At 41.8% G+C, this 19,760-nt stretch overlaps 1 protein-coding gene across 1 annotated transcript in view; it reads right to left on the bottom strand.

Moving 5' to 3' along the window:
• Positions 1 to 16,308: 16,308 nt before the first annotated feature.
• Positions 16,309 to 19,760, bottom strand: part of LOC138492876 (uncharacterized) — a 404,725-nt gene continuing 401,273 nt past the window's right edge. The window contains exon 4 of the mRNA XM_069620197.1: positions 16,309 to 16,859. Within this exon, the coding sequence (XP_069476298.1) occupies positions 16,522 to 16,859 (338 nt within the window). The 3' untranslated portion in view covers positions 16,309 to 16,521. The remainder of the gene's footprint in view (positions 16,860 to 19,760) is intronic.

The following is a 19,760-nucleotide window of genomic DNA, read 5'->3' as shown; positions in this document are numbered from 1 at the left end:
GCATTGGGTACATAAATAGCCATTTTGAGGGCAAATATGGTTTACAAATGTTGTAAATAACTTCTGCAATCCAAACTCATGATTATGTTGTATTTAGAAATAAAAAAGTTGCATTTAAGTTTGGTGGTCATTTCAGTGGGTAAAAATCAGCCGAAATACCATCAAACAGATTTACTGTTACCAAATATTTCCACAACTTGCTAATAATTCTTATGAAAATGTTAGTTATTATGCTAGATGAAGAATCATTGTTTATTACTGGCTCACAACTTTATTTTTCAGTCAAAAAAGTTGTCCTCATATGTAGCCCAGTAGATCTATAAATTAAGACATGAGTCAGAAAAATGAATTACATGGAGTCTCAAAGTACAGTTATGGTCATTAACTTTGTACTCGAGTTGATGTTACTTAACGTTGAGCCTACACAGGCTTATCAAGGGGAGGTCCAGGAAGATGCCTGCAGTTAAGCCTGGGGTGCAATGATGGGGGTAGAAATGGTGGAAGAAGTAGGTGTGCAAATAGCTTTTCAGTCATGCAGGAAGGATGTCAGCAGAGTCACATATGGAAAAGGAGAGCAGGAAGTTTAGGGCAGATGAATGATAGGAGCATTAGCTATTGTGGATACATTTGGGGAAAAAGGGTTCTGAAAATGCTAGAATGCAGGCAAGGCAACAGGTGCCACAGAAGGAAATGTGAGATGGGCATTGCAATAGCAGGATCCCAGAGCAGTCGAGTGCAGAGGGTGCAACTGTGCAGGACAAAGCTTGCAGAGATCAAGGAGTATTGAATGCTTGCTCAAAGCAGTGAATGAAAGGTCGGAGAAGGACAAGAAGCTGAGGACTGTCACAGGCTGCCGAGCCACAACGACCCGCAGAGTTGGCGATTAGTTTGAAGGGGACGTAGGAAGATGGAATGAGTGAATTTGTGAATGGGTAGTAGGGGCAGGGTCGGATATAGACAAAGTGGAAAAAGGAAGTGGTTACTGTAAGACACCTGAGGGCGTTCTCCCAGTAAGACCTTCGGAATCCCATATTCAGGTGGCCAGGACGAATCCGAGTGATCTGACCATGGCTGATTTGGCCGCGGTCAGAACGTTCGCATGAGAAAGGTGCGAACTACCAAAAGTTTGCACCTTTCTCAAGCGAACACACCGACAATGGGGGCTGCAGGGGGTGTCCCCCACAACCTTGTTCACTATAATGTGAAGTATAGTGAGCGGGGAGTTGTGAGGGACACCCCCGCAGCCCTTGCAGTCTTTTTTTTTATTATAATTACCTGAAATGCTACCACCAAAGGTACAAACTTTCGGTGTTCGAAACTTTGGTGGTAGCATTTTTAGAACTTTTGGTCATTACGACCATTTGTTTGCAGTAAAATCGACCTAAACCAGCCAGGACACGACATCGCTATTAGATCCAGTTCCTGGGGTGGACCAGTGGGAGAGGATCACCTGGTTAAGGGAACCCGGGGTCATGCTCGGGGGAATGCCCCAGGTGAGATGCTGTATGTCACAGGTGAAGTGGATGAGGAGGATGAGGTCCCAGAGACCTCTGCAGGCTGTGTTAAATCTAGCCCCCTCTCCACTCTTTTGTCTCTGGCATTAACAGTCACCAGAAATTACTCATCTAGTGTCTAGAATAAAAACCTGAACTCTACTCTATTGAAAAAACACACCTCCCAGAAAGCCTATGCTTTCTATCCGACTACTGTTCATTATTCCTCTCCACATCCTTCCGATAACTCTTCTCCAGATCCTCAGATTAAATGGATAAAACATTGCAGTCCCCACAGTCCCGGTTGTAGATTTTCTGATCCCGCCATTTCCGTTTACCCCGCAAACCCTACCAGTCTCGTCCTTCTGATTATCATTTTCTGAAATCCCAATTCAGTGAGTCAATTCCCTATATTCTGTTCTACATCCTGGTCATTTTCGGTCATTTTGCAAACCTTCCCCATTATATTTTGTAGGACAATCTAACCATATCTTTTTCCGATCCTACCCCGAAGGACACTCGAAACCTCTAACCCCCGCTTTTTCCAATACAAATACTTTTTGTTACTGTGACATAAAACAGACTAATGATGAAACTGTTTACCTGACATGTCCCAACCCAAGGGTCAGGGAGAGTCTGGTAATTACTGATGATAATCACAGACACCTGATAACCCTTCCTTTTCTCCACAGGGATAAAAGGGGAGCCAGAAAGCACAGTACGAGCAAGGTGAGCAATGCGAGAACGGCAAATGTAAAAGACTGCACGACGAGGCAGCTAAACCAAAGCGGCAGTTCAGACAAAGGAGAAAGGCCGCGGGAAGTGAGAGGGTGGGGAGGAGAGAAAGAACCTTGCCCTTTTCATCCCAGGTCTGTGGAACCTGTTGAAGGGAGCCTAAGACACTGAATAGAGCAAGTGTCCGGTAGCAGATGTGAGCAGTACATGGGGCACATTTATGGTGATAAGCAGGAGAGAGGGAAGCTCCCGTGCCTGTGGTACCGGTCTTGACTCCACAAAGGAACAGAACGCCAAGAGATTAAGCAAGTGAGTCACGGGAGAATCGAGAGGAGCCGGGAGGTGTTGAGTGAGAATCGCAAAGTGGAAAGTTCTGAAGCAAATAGTGATGAATTTTAGAGTTATGAACTTTAAGTGAACTGTAGAAGGGTGAAGGGGAGATCGGCGAGAGAGGGGAAACTGACACCATGTGAGGGTCAATTCACAAGACTCTGGTCGAGTCCCATATTGAGAAACTACAGAAATAAGAAGGACATAGTAAGTCCGACAAAGGAAGCAAAGTGGTCATATGTGAGGGTCGAGCAAAAGCCCCGTAGATTCGAAAGACTTTGATCTGCAAGTTGAAAAAAAGTAAGGGAAGTGAATCCTGGCTGTTGAATGAAAGACAGGGAAGTGAATCCCGTGAACATTTGAATCGAGTTGAACTTATTAAAGAAAAGGCAATTGTGATCCCGGAGAAGGGATGCCAGAGAAGAAGGACAAAGTCTAAAGGCCCAGAGAAATAGAGTGGTGAAGTGAACCCAGGGAAGGGAGGTCCACTGAACGGTTATGACAAAGACATTATGAAGTTAAGAAGGGTCCGAACCCGGACAAGGGAGATCCGGGCTGAATCTAAACTCAACACTGATAGTCAAGAGAGGTTTGAGACTGAGAGGGTGAGGTTCAGGGGTGACGTCATCACCCAAGGGCTGGCAGTCGAGAAAGATCTGAGTCTGAATGAGGAGATCCAAGGATTTAAGCTATCATCCAAAGATACGATTGAACAAGTGTCAGCCCCAGAAGAGGGGGATCCAGGGGTGAAACCATCCCCCTATCATCCTCCCAAGAGACATTTAGAAAATACGATACGAAAAGGGGTTAGCCCAGAAGAGGGGAACACAGGGAGGAAACCATCACCTACATTGAGTTTTGGAAGCAAGCTTCCATTTGCTAAAGAAACTTTTGTTTTATTGTTTGAACACTTCAGGGCCAAAGTCAAGAGGCTTTAACAAAACACCACTTGGCCATCGGCATCTTGAGAATTAACATTGGAACCGTCCTCTTCTGATGGTGAAGCCCGAGACCCTCCACCGTTGGAACTGTCGTCTCATGCTGGTGAAGCCTGAAGCATGTTGTGCTCCAAGCTCCAACCTTACCCCGTGCTCAAAACATGGGGAAGTGAGCCTCAAACCACTGCATCCTGACTTATTTTTTGAGAACACTTCTTTCTTTCTTTCTTTCTTTCTTTCTTAAAACCTAACTCAACACCCTTTGTATTTATCTTAAGGAAGTGGCAATAGGTTTTCTTAGTATAGGCTTTTTATTTGACTTGATATCACTAGGACTGCCTTCATTTCATTTGATGCCTGACCCCATCTTAGACTTAGGTTTAGATTAGCCATTTTTCCAACCTGCATACCATTTTCATTGTTCAATAAAGACCCTTGAACTGTGATCACTTGTGTCTGTCTTACGTTTCGTCACCATGAGTTTCTCACAAAGACATGAATATTCCCCTAGGTGGGAAGTAATCAACTGCAGTGAGGGTGAAGGGTGGGGAACTTTTTAACATGTGTGTTTCACTTGTAAAGGGGAGTAAGGGTGAAGGATATATGATGTATGCAGAGGTGCCCGTGGTGAAATATGGGCCTCAGGGGAAAGGAAAAAGTTTAGAATATATGGGGATCACTAAACTGTTTGGGGTCCTCTTGATGGTGTACATGAATCAACGGATAAAGGATGATTTTTCAAAATATTTAAGCAGCTGCACACACAGGAAGATTTAATTTAATGAAGGGATTGCAAGACGAGGAAAGGGAATTTGCTATGTGACTCTGGATCCCTGTGATCACTGCACATTTTTAAATATACCATTCTCTTTTGGATACATGTTCATCATATACAAAGCACAGGTGAAATTTGGTGTTATGGCTTTTGGGTAATCTGATGCGAAGTTAAGAGCTAGAATGGCAGAGGATAAGGAAGTGGTACAGGGAGGAGTTGGCTAAGGACTTGTGGATACAATGAGTGGAACCCACTAGATTCTGCACCAGCTGTACATCTTGGCCAGTGTCATATTGTCCCCGTATCGGCTATTTCACGTGTTTCCATCCATGAAATGGCTGGTTGGACTTGGAGCCTTCTAGCAAAGATCAGTAATAGTCAGACATTTGAAAGGCAACCAGGTCAGGCCAGACCCTGCTCATTCTTCTAGTAAAATCTCAACAAACCTCAAACTCCTCTCACTTGGCACACAGACAAGGGCCAAAAGAAGACAATTGAAGATCAGGGAGGGCAACTCATGCTCTGATTGAGAATTAATTAGTGACCAAAGTATCTTATTCACACAGTTCTATAGTATCATGGTTGTGGTTTATTCCATGTATCAGTACAGCAGTACAGCTGACACGTGTTTTGACCTCCTGGTCGTTTTCAAGGCCTGTACAGTATTATCAATGTTTTTCACCTTATTAGAAGACTTTGTTGTTAAGCGGTAAATACAATGCTATGTTGCATTATCTTGCAGATTGGGTTCAAATACCATTCTCATTTGAAAATAATTTCAGACAGTGTCAAACGTCACAAATCGACTCCGGTAAGCTGCTAGAATGTTCCTATCTCAATCTGAGAGCATAGATGCTCCAGCCATTCAATTCAAGGCCTGTAATAGGCTAGCTGAAAGCCATCACGGGATTAATCCCAAACACAAATATAGCTATTTGTGTTTGGGATTATGCTGATGAATTCATGCAAGAGGTTCTTTGCAACATGTTTGATAAGATTTGAGCAGGAGGGATGAAAGGTATAGGGGAACTCCCCAAGGTTTCCAACAAAGCAGGGTACAGTGTCGCTCAACCTAAAGGTGGCGCAATGATAGCAGGATGGTGGACAGAAACGGGCTGAATGTGAAAATCAGGAGGGAAACATCTGGCTCTGCGGTAGACTATAACATTTCATAACACTTCAATATCTCAATTGTGGTATCTCCAGCCAGTGATAAATTTCAGAGCCGATTGGAGATATATGATCAAGAGAACACTATTGAGCCATGGCACAATTCTCTAGTGCAAATGATTTTCTTGGAAACAGGGAAAAATATCTTTGTGGCACAATCCTAACCTTATGGCATGGGAACGCTGCCAGTGGCTTCAATGGACAATGTGGGGAATTCATAGGCAACATGCTCCAAATCTGCGATACGAGTTGGTGTAGCTACAAGATGCACGCCTCAGATTTGAATTTTGTATGAACCTTAACCCCAGTTTTCAAGTATTAAATATGATGCACTACAACACAAAACTAAACCTAAATTGATACGTGAGGAAGCCAGCTGAGTCTACTTATGGAATCCATCATTGTTTTTCATGGTTGTCGCTACTTCAGAAAAATGAACATCACGCTCGGCATCTCATCAGGGGCCTCCGGACAAAAATCTCTTCTCATATCTGGAGGTTTTTCGGCCCTGTTCCCTTATGTGCAGGAATGTAGGATTGCCTCATCAGGAGAATGACTCAGATAGCCAGCAGTCAGGAACAAGTTTCATGCAGCTGAGCAACCACAGCGAAGGTCCACAGCAGGGATGAATGCAGTGCGCAGACCTGATGAGGGTTGCAGCTGCTATCCTTCACCGTCTACAATGCCTGTTACTGACTCTGATTCGAATCACCAATCGACCCTCTCCACCCCAGGCTAATCTTGCCCATTTTCTTTGGCTCTAATAAGTCACAGAAGCCTCCCCAGTTCTACTAACGTCACTGTTGAAAGTAAAGGCATACTCCAATCACAGTGGTAAGGCCTTTCATTAGCCTACAGGGGAATACACACTTCATTGGGTAAAATGTAAAAAACAGGTAGTTTTCACTTGACCTTACTTCTAAATTGTACATATGGATAGCGACCCATATTTCAGGAGGGAGGGCGTGCCCTGGTAGGGTTGCACAATCTCTGCCAGGGCCCAGGAGCAAACATTATTCCAACATATTGCCCTCTGCCAACTAGGTTAAATCAAAGACAGGTGCTTAAGACATAACTATCATGGAATTGTTGCTTGAAGAGTTCACAAAAAATGAGTTGCAGATTGTGCAATTGTGATCAAAGGAATGGCACCAATTACAATAATAATACTAGATGCAGAGAATAAAAACACAGACAGCATACATATCACCTTAGCAGACCTGATGAAGAATGCCTTGGTAGATCTAAAAAAAAATTATTGGAAAAACAATGTCTTCTAGATCAAGACGTGCATACCAACTCCAGACGCTACATTGACAAGATGATCAGAACCACTTAGAAATGTGTTTCAATCCACCACTCAAGTTGAACAATGAGAATGGAATACCACGAAGGAAAATGCAAGGCCAAACAAAACCTTGGCTGATCTTCTTCAAGACGTTCAAGGTTTTACAACACTTAATATGTGTCCAAATGAAAATATCCATCAAATTGATCACCTGTGTAATGGTCAATGGGGCTAGAACATGAATCCACCAATGTGTTGCGCAAGAGACACTACAAATGAGGAAGGTGTTTCTCAATATTTTTCTGACACTGCATCATATTGGCTACAAGATTTGGCTGAATGGCTTTACCATCAAATAATGTTAAATGTTGTAGCTAATTAATTCATAGGTCCAAACACCTTTGGATAAGAATCACAGGAGGAAATGGAGGACCCAATGAATGTAACCTGAAAGATATTAGTTTAACCTCAAGATAATACATGTAATGAGTATAACCTAACGATAATTAGGTTGCCTTAATCAGCTGACACTTGCTCAGTTGGCCCTCGCAAGCTCATATTTGTCAGTTTATGTTGGTGGTAGCCTACAGTGGCTTGCGGATTGTAGCGGTCCCATGAATATGGGGCATTGAATTTAGATACGAGTCCAATATCCTCTGTGAAAGCTGCATTTAGAAGTGCTACCAATAGCATCTGTGAAAGTTGATTTTAGAAGTGTATCCAATAGACACTCTGGAAAGTTGCATATAGAAGTTTGCCCAATAGCCTCTCTGGAAAACTGAAGTTAGAGTGCCCAGTAGACGCTCTATGAAAAATTGCATTTAGAAGTGTACCCAATAGCCTCTGCGAGAGTTACACTTGAAGTGTGCCAATACCCTCTCTGACGAAATGAATTTAGAAGTGTTCCCAATAGACACTGTATGGAAAATTGTACTTAGAAGTTCGCCCAGTTCCCTCTCTGGGAAAGTTGCATTTAGAAGTTTGCACACTGAAAGAGCATATAACCCATCACACCACACCCCACGCTTACTCTCTCCTTTACATCACCACTCAACTAGAACACAGAGATACTATGACACCATTCGGTATAACTGTTCTCATACGAACATCCACCACTTACTCCACATCATTCTATGTAAACACTGCTGGTCTCACACCCCCAGCCAGGCGTTTTCCTCAGGCCTAACGCAGCCACATCCGTTCCGGATAAATCCTGCCAGAACGAACACATTCTCCTGATCTCTCAACCACCACACCTACCGATAAGAAGCAGCTATTACACGTGTACCGCACAAGCTGCACACATATCCGGTGCTCACACGCACCTTTTGACTCTCCCTACTCTCTCTACTGATCTGAACTTCGGTTCCCAAGGGCGTTCAACCTACCAGCGCCTTCAGACCATACCAATGGTATATAAGGCGCTATATAAGTGCAAAATAACAATAACAATAACAATTAATACAATATGGTAAGTAATCTATATAGGTCTGTACATCAGCATCCTCCCACTTCCTTGAACAGTTGAGAAAGCTAAGGGTGTAGAGATTATATCATCGAACATTTACAGACTATGCCACTCAAGTAAAGGACACACATTTCTAATTTTCAATTGTTATAGTACAGGCCTCCTCCTCTGTCACAGTGAAGAGAAACTGAGTGGCAACCTTCTGAATCATCCACATTGGGTGAAAATAGATGATGGGCCATGTTATAAATGGGTAGTTTCCTTCATCCTAAAATTACTTTTCATGCACCAACTTTAACCTTTAATAATATAATATATTCCAACTCCAGATTCATCTAAATTATGAAACCTTTTAACTAAAGAAATCATGGCCTTGGATGACTCGCCTCTGGTCGTTGGTGGTGATTTTAACATGATTATACACACTCTACTTCCCAGAATATCCTAGGCAATATTTTCCAAATCCATCCATGGCCCAAGCAGTGATTGGAATGATTATAGCAAATGCATGGACTCCCATTTCCTAAGCTACAGATTTCCTCCTCTTTTCATCACCTCTCCCATCACACTGAAGACTTGACTATTTAAGTGTTACCTTGACTTTGTTGCTAGTGTCAAACCCCCTGAGTATACACTATAGATGGTATGGATTCCAAGGTTCCATCAGAAGCTGCAAGATAAGCATGATTAACATTGGCAACAAACACACCTGAGAAGCAAGCATTTAAAAATAGAGTTGCAATGGTTAAGATAATTTAATTTTTTTCTAGGAACACTAAATACCTATGATCCACCCAATGTTAGATTGAGTACATGCACACTCCAATTTCAAGCACCAAAGCATTCGATCTAATTGCCAGCAACATGTCGAAAGGGATTATGATGGGTGCAAACAGGGTAGGCATTCCCTTAAAAAAATACTTAAAAGTGAAATGGGATGCAGTTCAGATACTTGCAGTAAGATCAAGGATGGGTAAGTTGTTCATGGATCACAAAAGAATTCCAATGTTTTATAAGGAACTATAAACAGAATCTATATTTCCAGCATCAGCAGAGATTCTTCATTAATATTTATAATTTAACAAAACTGAGTTTATATGTATTAGATTCACTAGACACACCCACAACACAATAAATATCCAAGATGATAAATCAATAAAATCAGGGATGTTCAGGGACATTATGTGATTCCTGCTAAATTCGATAAACCCTTTGAATGCACCTTCTTGCCACATATTCTTCCGCTACTTCATTACTGTGCTGACACACGAAGGTCAAGGGATCCTTGTGTGACAAGGGTTTGCATGTAATCACTATTCCCTTGAAGGATCTGACCCATGTTGCCTATTACAGGCTCATAATATTATCCAACCTGCACTGCATGATTTTGGCCTGAATCTGTTCTGCCAAGATCATTCATTAAATTATACACATATGTCAGAGAGGGTCCGTAAAGGGCAAACTTCATTTGACAACACTAGGTTAATTTCCCAGGCACTGCTATCAAATGCTCAGTACAATTAACCATTAGGCCTGAAGGCGCTGACTGTACAAAAGGCTTTCGTCTCAGTGTCTTTGACTTTCCTTTTCTCATCATTACCTTAAACGACTTTGACTTTTAAGAGTGATTCTTGAATATAGTAATGGCACCCCATTGAGAACCCACAGCATCTATCCAAACAGACAGGAAAACCAAATGGGTTCAAATTCAAATAATTTTGCAAGAGCATGAGATCTGAGGGCCCACTGGAGGGACCTCTTCCTCAGGCAGGCAACTGGCACCAGGAACATCCAGGATGCCATAAGAACCAGCAACCTCATAAAGTCGAATTCTGGCAGATATTGACCATTTTGAAGTCTTATTACCATCTACAAGAGCTCAACACAGGAGGCACCACCTTTTCTGAGGAAAAGTCCAAAACTGTTAGACTGTTTTCCACTGCACCTTTCTCCAGCAAAGAAACAAATCACCTGTAAACTGAGCGGATCTGGATCCGGAAAAGAGTGTTTGCTCGGGGGACAATCTGGGGGCCTCTATAGGAATGGGAGACAGTAACCTTGGGCAACTGTTTGTAATGTCCATGCATCTGAAGTAATGGTGTACCATTTCTGCAGATGCTGGGTCAATCTGCCTCCCACTGGGGTCTTGTGAGGTCTTGTGAGGTTTTGTGAGGTTCTTGTGAGCAAAGTGCTCAGAGAGGTTTTAGGGCTGTGGTTGTGGTTTAGGGCACGGAGGGGGTTGCTACCTGAGTAATCTTTCCTCCACAACCTCCTGGGGCATGTGAAAATCTTCCTTGTCTTTGGACAGAATAACCTCTTCCTCTTTGATTGAAGGAATAATAGAATCAAAAGGACAACTCTCTCCAGTTCTGCAAAGGTGAATGGTGTTTTGGTTGGCGGTTAGCTGCCCCTTAAAACATTGCTGCAGCCTTGGAAGCCGGCAGTTTTTCCAGGCTGTCATTGGCCTTGGGGACAAATAAATTGGACACATCAAAAGGCATAGCCAGATGGGGCAAACACAGATTTGTGTAGCCATACAAAGCACCTGATAACAGCAATAGATCGCATATATATGCCTACACAGTCAGATGAATCTAATCAACTTGTAGGAATTGGCACAATGTTGCCATCATTGACAAGATTGTTAAATCCCTCTCTCATCTCCCGTCCTGGAATATTTTCAGCTGCTTGTGCAATCACATTCCACAATGTGTAGCTGTAATTGGTTAATGCACATGATGCGTTCATAGCTTTTAAAGAAATAAATCCTATGAAAAATAAACATTTTGTAAGGGCATCAAAATGATTATCGTCCCTATTTGGAGGATGCTATGATAAGCTGCAGCCTTGGATGTGGAATTAGCAGCCAGCCTGTACCTCTAACACTTCTGGTGTAGGATGCTTAGATAAAAAATCAGGGTCCACTGAAGATGGTTTGTATTTTTTACCAACTCCTTATTTAATGCAGGAGTGCAATCTGTTTTATTTCTCCAGAGATCCATGAGTGTGTTCTTTAATGCTGTATGAAAGGGAACCACAGCTTCTTAGGAGGGCCCTTAACTAGGATTCCCCTTAGGTCATCTTGGGTAATGTCCTTTGCAGGGCGACCCAATCCCAAATACTTGATGACCATTTTCATTACAGTCCTATAAACTGCATTTGGGTGATAATGTATATCAGGGGTATCAAACTCAACTTCAGGGAAAGTATTGAATTCACTAGTGTCTTTCACGCAGGAGGCTAGGTGTTCCGAATGAGATTCTTCTGAAATCAATTCTTCGGGGGCATTCAATGCCGCAAAACGCTCATGCCGAACATAAACCGAGGTTAACAACGAAGGTCCCTTTGACATTTTCGAAAAGGATATCGATGCAAACTTTTGTGTTGATGCTGACCTGGCAGTTGGGTAGCCATCTCAGAGGTCTTCCGACTCTGGATTTAAGGCACACAGGTCAAAGCCTTAACTGAGTCCTCGCCGGTCTTGGAGGATGCAGTGCGATTTACAGCCTTCTTTGGTGCTTTCAAAGGGTCAGTAGTAGCCGCCTTTGAGAATACATCCAACATTTTCACTCTAAAACATTCCAATTCAACTTCCAATGTGGCCTTCTTGGGAAAATGTACCTTACGGCTGTCAGGGAGGTATTGGATGAAGAAGATTGATGACGTTGTTTCTTCTTCTTCTTCGATGATGAAGAAGAAGAATTACAAAAACCACTCCTGGATCTAGATATTTTAGAGTGTTTAGATCTTTTCTTGGGCCTTTCAGGTGATTTGTTTCCTGTGGAGCTCCTTCCTTCACAGGATTTTCATATTGAAGGGATGGAGGATGGAGATTCATATACCGGCTGACAGAGGATGAGCTCTGATGTTCTCTCCTTCAAGGCTTTACTAGTCATCGACTGGCAGGAGCCACACTCAATGAGGTTGTGGGTTCTGCCTAGGCACCAGAGACTTACATTGTGTGGATCAGTGATCAACATCTTCGAATCACTGTCTACACATCTATTGAAGCCTGTTTTCGGGGGTAGACATTGTGAAAGAGTCACCAAAAATCAAAACAAATGATGTGCGTCCGAGAAAAAAGTTTTTGCTGAGGCGAGTCAAACTGCTCCGAGACCCTGCTGCGCATGCAAAAAAAAATAGAACTGAGGTAACAGGCCAGCGACACTGATGCTGCACATCTCCCCCTGCTTTCTAATTGTTTTTCTGAGACTGCAAAACAGAATGTGAATATATCTAAGATCAGGAATCCATAGGAGGACACAAAACATTAGAATACAACATTGACCTGTGCTCTGACATGCAGATAGTTTGTTTTAGAGCATAGAGAAAAAAGAGCTTGTGACATTGAATGGGGTTCCAAATGTCAAAATACCTGCCACCCCTGAAGAAGGAGAGGAATCCTGGAGTAGAAAGATGGGGTGGTAGCTTTGAAGAGTATTGTGGAACCAAAAGAGGTCTTGAATCTCTGAGTTTTTCCTTTTAGGGAACTAGAGCACTTTTTGAGATTAAGAGATCTGCTCACTTTCTTGAAGCCCAAGAACTTTGCAAACTGATGTATTCTTAATTGCTTGCCGTTTCTGAATGGCAGAAGCAGGGAGACCACTGAAATGTGTATGCATTAATTGATTAAAGCTCATGGTGCGATTTCTGTGTAAGTAAAGGGCAGAAAGGGAGAATTAATGTTATGTTCCGCATGCGAAAAGAGCAGAATTGCCTATCTTGTCTGTTTGTAATAGGAGATATTTTGCTGAGACCATTCAGAAGCTTACATTTCTAATGGGGCATTCACAGCAGAAGGAGTGAGTATGGTCTCCACTATATTTAACATGATGTGAATGAGCACAGGAGTGAATATGTCCATTGCTCTATGCATCTTCTACATGCTTAATCTATTGATGTTTCCAAACTCTGAGTCGTTTTGGAGTAGGGTTGATAAGTTAATGGAAAATGCCATTTGGGGAGGTAAGTACATTCGGATTAGTATGAGTAAATGGAAATCTGCTGTTGGAGGATTTCTTCAGAGTCTACCTTTCTTTACAGCCTACAATGACAGGAACACTGTCATTATGGGGGGCAAAACATGATGACATAGGTCCCTGAAGAGGGTCTGAATGATATATGCAGGCATGCGTGAGTTATCCAGGAGAGAATGTGGACCTCATTATGTATTGATGACAGCCTGATTTGTATAGTGTGTGTCATCAAGCAGTAAAAGGTGGAAAAGTGGTGGAAGGTTGCATGGGATGGCAGAAAGCCATAGCCAGGGAAGATCTATTGCCTCCCATGGCAGCATTATGGCCGGAATGTTATGGGGAAGTAAAATATAGTAAAGGTTAGTGGCAGTTAGACACTATATTAAGTTGCATCTTAACAGTTGTTTCTAGGTGTTCCATGTTGGATAAAGAGGTATGTTGCCATTCAGACATCTACACTTCTAATGTTGAGACTGACACACAGCACACACAGTACACAAATTAGATTGCTTTCCTTTTCCCCACAGAATGTAAACATATTTTGGGAATTTGGAATGGGTTGAAACCTGTTTCATTTTGTTAGATCACCTTTAGAAATGGGTTACAATTGAGACATTTCTTGAGAATGTGGTTTGCAGTGAAACACAAATTAAAAATTCACATTCATAAATGTAAGGCATCAGTGTTGCACCTTTTTTTTTAACAGACACATCAGGGCCAGGGGTTATGCTGGACTATCATTGATGTAATACATCTTGACTAGAGAAACTATTCAATAGCCAGGCATCTACTCAGCTTTTATCAAAACTGGATTCTGACACTGAGTAGTCATCGGACAGGGTGAAATGAGGCAATTCAATGGTCTAATATATTTACCAATTTATTCCATACACCTTGATCATTTTGTTCTTAACGGATCTCTGAACCTGAACTGCCATCTCTAACTAAGGTTCCATCTATTGATTAATTGCAACTAGTTCTATAACAGTAAACTGATAGCCTACTGACCAACTATAGACTTCTGATGGTAACAAATTCTGGACCGGTAATACCAGTACATTAGGAATTTCATGTGCTTATTTTTGCCCCATGCCTTAATGAAATGGCTTACTCGCTAATATATCATCAAGCATCATTGAACAATGCCATAATGCCTTGTTTCCGAAGTCATCAATGTATGTCTATACTCCACTTCAACTCAGTGTTGACAACACATTGTGATGTGACTAGGTTATGTCTGCTAGTAACTTCAGTACACTTTTTATAACCACTGAATGTAAAGAGATCAAAGTAAAACTGCATTGCAGGTTGGTAAGTACACCCGGAAAGATCACTGTTGATTTCCTCTCTCTTTCTGGGCTGATATTTTAGGTTAGTATTTACTGGCATCTATGCTACAGCAAGAAACAATTTCCTCTCCTCTCATTAAACTTAGTCATCATATGAAAACCTGCTCATGCCCCATAAATTACAATCATTTTTTGAATATTGTTTTCATTGCTGACATATGTGCTCCAATCTCAGGCCTTCCTCCTACCATCACACACCAGATAACATCAACTCCGCTACCACTCTCTTTTCAGATGTTTCCAGTTCACATTTACCCATCCATTGAAAGAAGCTAAATATTCATCATTTCAATTTCCTTATTTCCCCCCACAAATACCGATTTCCTCTGTTTTGTCACTCCTTTCTGCATTGAACTGCTCTGGACACTCAGAAGCTCACAGATGGTACCATTCATTTATTGATCCACAATGTTGGCCTTTTTGGCAAAGGTTTCCTTAAATACCCTATCATTAAGCTTGCAGTACCGACACAGTAAAATGCATAGTTCCATTGGACAATATCCTGGGCCTTCCTACTCCTTCAGTTAAAAATAATAAAATATTTTTAAAACATGGAGTGTTCCAGCACAAGGGTAACTAGTCTTCTTGTTTAATCACTTAGAAAATGATTGATCATGTCTTAGGCATGGCACAGGCTTCCTCTATTGATCATGCAGTGTTTAGCCAAAACTCAAGTTGACGTGGCATACTTGTTCATTTTAATAATAAATAATAGTCAGATTTTCACCAATATTGCTAGCCTTTTTTGTATTAATTGGTATAAAATGTGGTGCACATTCAACGGTGTACAATCAGGCTTTTGATCTCTGTGTCATGCAGAGGAGGAATACCCATTTGAATTTCAGTATGCTCTGCCAAAACTGTGGGAGCCCCTTTGGCGAGTAGTCTGGTTTTTCATAATTGCACTGCAACTTTGATTTATGATTTTGTAGCTCGTATGTCTGCAATCCTGCGGCTCTCCAGATTCCCATGATTTCCGTCCATTTATTGTGATGACTAGTGCTAATGGGAATTGCAGTCCAAAACATCTGGAGAGACCCCTGCCGTAGCTGATTACCGATTACTAAGAATCCTTCCCTATCTTCTGTCAGCCAAGCACTGTTTGCCCTAACTACTTTCATGGTCAGTAGCAACTGCAAGAAGGCACCTCTCAGGGCTTTAAATCTAACATTAAGGAGCCAGTCTTGATAATATGTAGCCTTCTGGATCTAGAATTCCATCCTGGAGCCTGGGTTTATTTTTTTTCTATTAAAACACCATCTGTATCTCATGGGCTTGCATACATTTTAAATTGTCAAGCTCCATTATTTCTATTTTTTCCAAACGTTCATAGATGTTAAAAATAACAATTTCTACAGCTTTTCTTTTTCTACTGTGTTGCCATGTTACTCTTGGACAGCCAACAACTTTGACCGATTATATCTAAATTGTATGTTTTTGCTACGAGTTTTTCTTTTTTTTAATTTTTTTTTTACAAATGGACAGTTTTACTTTTGTTTATAAAACACAATACTTTGGTTCCCGCATTTTGATTGTTTAGAAGTCTCAATTTCCATCACCTTTCCATCGGTACAGCATGCTAAATTCCTCCAGATCCATGATGATGACATAATGAAGGACAGGGAGATCAGAGTCAATGTCAGACAACAATCCATGCACTTGCATGACCAACTTTGAACTGAAAGCGGATGGGGTAAATGTAAGATTTTACATATAAAGATACATTTAAGAAGTTGATCAAAATAAAGGAGATTTATTGAAAGATGAGATTGTAGGGAGAGTAAAGATCACAGTGTTTACATCTAAATTTGAATATCAATACTTTAAAAAAAAAAAAACAATGGAAATTCTTGTGTTAGCTACAAAAAATTTTGAACAGTAATTTAGTTTGAATCTAATTTGAAATATGCATCTCTTGCTTTCAGGCAAGGTCTTGACGACCAAAGAAAGCAAGAAGGAAGCATGTTGTGGATATCTTTGCTTTGTCTCTTATATACATTCATCCTCCAAACCCACAAAGCGTGCGGCCTTGCTGTTTCAGAGCGTACACCATATCCATAGCTGTCACTGTCTCCCTCTTGGCATGTTCGGCATAGATGACCGCGACCCGGATGACATTCTCCATGAATACTTTAAGCATGTTGCAGGCCTCTTCATACACCAGATCGGATATGCGCTTGACTCCACCACGGCGAGCTAAGCGCCGGATTGCAGGCTTTGTTATGCCCCGCATGCTATCATTGAAGAACGCATGATGTCTTTTGTATATAGATCTTTTAACTCTTTTACTGCGATAAGGCCTGGATTTCTCTTCCTCGAACAAACCTATAACAAAATCTATAAATATATACAGTAAATACAAATGTCAAACAGGAGAATTTGGGTTCTGTAATGTATAATTGACTGTCATGAATATTTGTAATCACTGCATAATTAAGATCAGACATTATGTGCATAAATTGACTGGCATAAAATCAGTGAAGCAGAACACAACAATGCAATTTAACTTTTAAAAGAGCTCTACAAACACAATGACATTGAAGTATTAACTCAAGTTGATGATGAGACACAATGTCATTTTCTTGTCATTATCAGTCTTTGTCTAAAAGTCACATGTTAAATGAAGCATCCTTACGGCTGCAATTACTTGCATTTAACTATCTGAAAGCCTGCAGAAATCCAGGTCCTACACTGTGGGGAGGGACAGTGGAAGTAGGGGTGTGGAAGGATAAACATAAAACTTAACAAATCTTGTATTCCTGTACTGCAAAGTAGAAATATGTAGAGCCCACACTCTTACGTATTTTAGACAAAAGCACGATTTTAACTTGGAAATTCAGAGGTCAGCTTTCTCCATGACTGCCCTGACCATGCTGTGAAGAACTTTATTCTAAAATGAGTGAAAATGGTGGCCCAATCCCATCACATTAAGCCAAACTGTTCACGGTCCCACTGTCTGAAAATAGCAAGTTACTTACCTGTTGTAACGTTCTTTCGATTGGATGTTCCTCCCACATATTTCTCATCTTTTGATATCTCCATATCCAGCTATAGCTGCTTTGGAATTTCTTTCCATCCAGAGGCACTGCGCGTACATGCCTGTTGAATCGATGTCCCTCAACGTCCTCCATCTCGATGTCGAGCTCATCACTGGTGTATAGCGTGCAAAGAGACCAATGGCTTCATTTCCGTTTCCATGCGTATTTCCAATTTTCTTTTGGATGCACCTTACATCAGACAGTTACTCACCCTGAAAGAGCGTAAACTGCAATAACAAGGAAATTCTACTGCAGGGTAGGCTGGGAGGGCCGATGTGGAATACGTGGGAGGAACATCCAATCGAAAGAAGGTTACCACGGGTAAGTAACTTGCTCTTTCGAATGGATTGTGTCCTCCCACGTAGTTCTCATCTTTTGGTAGACTCCCAAAGCAGTGTTTGCATTTTTGGAGGGTGGAGCCAGAATAATTCTGTTTCAAGTAAGAATTTAGGAGTTCCTTAATGGCTTGTGTGCATCGAATGTTACACTGCCTTCCCAAAACCACCTTCTCGACGTGAGGAAGAGTCTAGACTATAATGCTTGGTGAATGTGTGACAGAGGACTATTTGGCCAATGAACAAATATCCTGAATTGGGACTCACCTCTGTAAGGCAGAGTAAGTAGTCATGTCCCTGGTCGAATTAGCTCGGAGAACCTCAGCAGGATCTTTTCCTGATAAACTGTAGCATTTAGAAATTCCTAAAATGATCCACCTGGATAAGGATTGTTCAAATTATGGCCCGTGTAGCCAACAAAAAGCTGATCATCCTGTCTTAACTTAGACATTCTGGATAAGTTGAAGCTAGGTGCATGCCTTGGGTCAAGCCTGTGTAATCCCTCCTCTTCCTTTCCAGGATGAGGTGAGGCTAAAATGACAGAAGTGTGAATTTTTGAGTTAAATGAAACTCAGACGCAATATTTGGTAAATAAGTAGATTTAAACTTAAGGACCACTCTATCCTTAAAGAAGACTGTGTAAGGAGGCTTGCAGGACAAGGTTTGAAGTTCACTCACCCTATGAGCTGATTTAAGAGCAACCAAAAGGATGGCCGTCAGAGTTAGTAATCTTAGAGGGCAGGAATGAATAGGAGTGAATGGAGCACACATGAGAAATTTCAAAACTAAGTTGAGATCCCAAACCGGGACTTGAAATGGGATCAGAGGGAATACATTTGTCAGTCCCTTCAGAAATTGTGTCACTTGTGGTATTTTGGAGAAAGATACCTCTTCAGAGGAGCGCTTAAAAATAGATAGCGTTGCCAGATACCCTTTAATTGTGTAAACCTGGAGCCCCAGATTAGCCAGGTGAAACAAGAATGATAACACCATAGGTGTGCTGCATGTAAAAGGGTCCACATGTGTATCCCTGCATGAGCTGCAGAACTTGTTCCAACGGCAGCGGAATAAGTATTTTGTTTCTGGCCTTCTGGCCAAAAGGAAAATCTCCATTACGTCGCCCAAGAGGTCCCAATACTTATATCTCAACCTCTCAGAAACCATGCATGGAGGTTAAGAGTCTTGACTTCTGAATGGAGAACCCAACCATCCTCTCGCGAGAGAAGGTCCTCTCTTTGTGGAAGATGTATTGGGGGGCAGATGAACATGTACGGAAGGTCCGGGTACCACGTCCTCTTTGCCCAATCTTGAGCAATTAGGATCATGGATTTCCTGAACTTTCTCAACCTCCTGATCACATGAGGTATGACAGGGACAGGAGGGAATGCGCACAGGAGTGGAAACTCTAAGTCCACTACAAACGCATCCTCTAGAGCTCCTCCTAGGGGAAATTTTCTGGAGCAGAACAGTTTGTACTTCCGGTTGAGGCTGGTTGCAAACAGATCCACTTGTGGAGATCCCTAAAGGGTGAAAATCTCTTGAAGTACTTCCTGAGCTAGTTCCCACTCGTGGGAGACAGTGCTCTGCCTTCTCAGAGCGTATGCCACCATGTTCTCCTCTCCAACTAGGTGAACGGCCGATAGGGAGATTCCATCTTGAATTGCCCAGTACCAGAGCTGCTTTGCCTCTCTGCACAGAGGTAGTGAGCCTAGGCCTCCTCTCTTGTTGAGGTAGTACATGGCCACTGTGTTGTCCATTATTATCAGGATATTCCTTCCCCGTACAGAGGGCAGAAAAGCCTTTGTCACTTGTCGCATTGCCATCAGTTCCAAAAGGTTGATGTGTAGTCTTGACTCTGATGGAGA

The sequence above is a fragment of the Ambystoma mexicanum genome, chromosome 10 (genome assembly GCF_040938575.1).
Source record: "Ambystoma mexicanum isolate Mex_15411 chromosome 10, UKY_AmexF1_1, whole genome shotgun sequence".
Taxonomy (NCBI): domain Eukaryota; kingdom Metazoa; phylum Chordata; class Amphibia; order Caudata; family Ambystomatidae; genus Ambystoma; species Ambystoma mexicanum.
The sequence above is the reverse complement of the archived record's forward strand: the minus strand, read 5'-3'. Positions and strand labels throughout refer to the sequence as shown.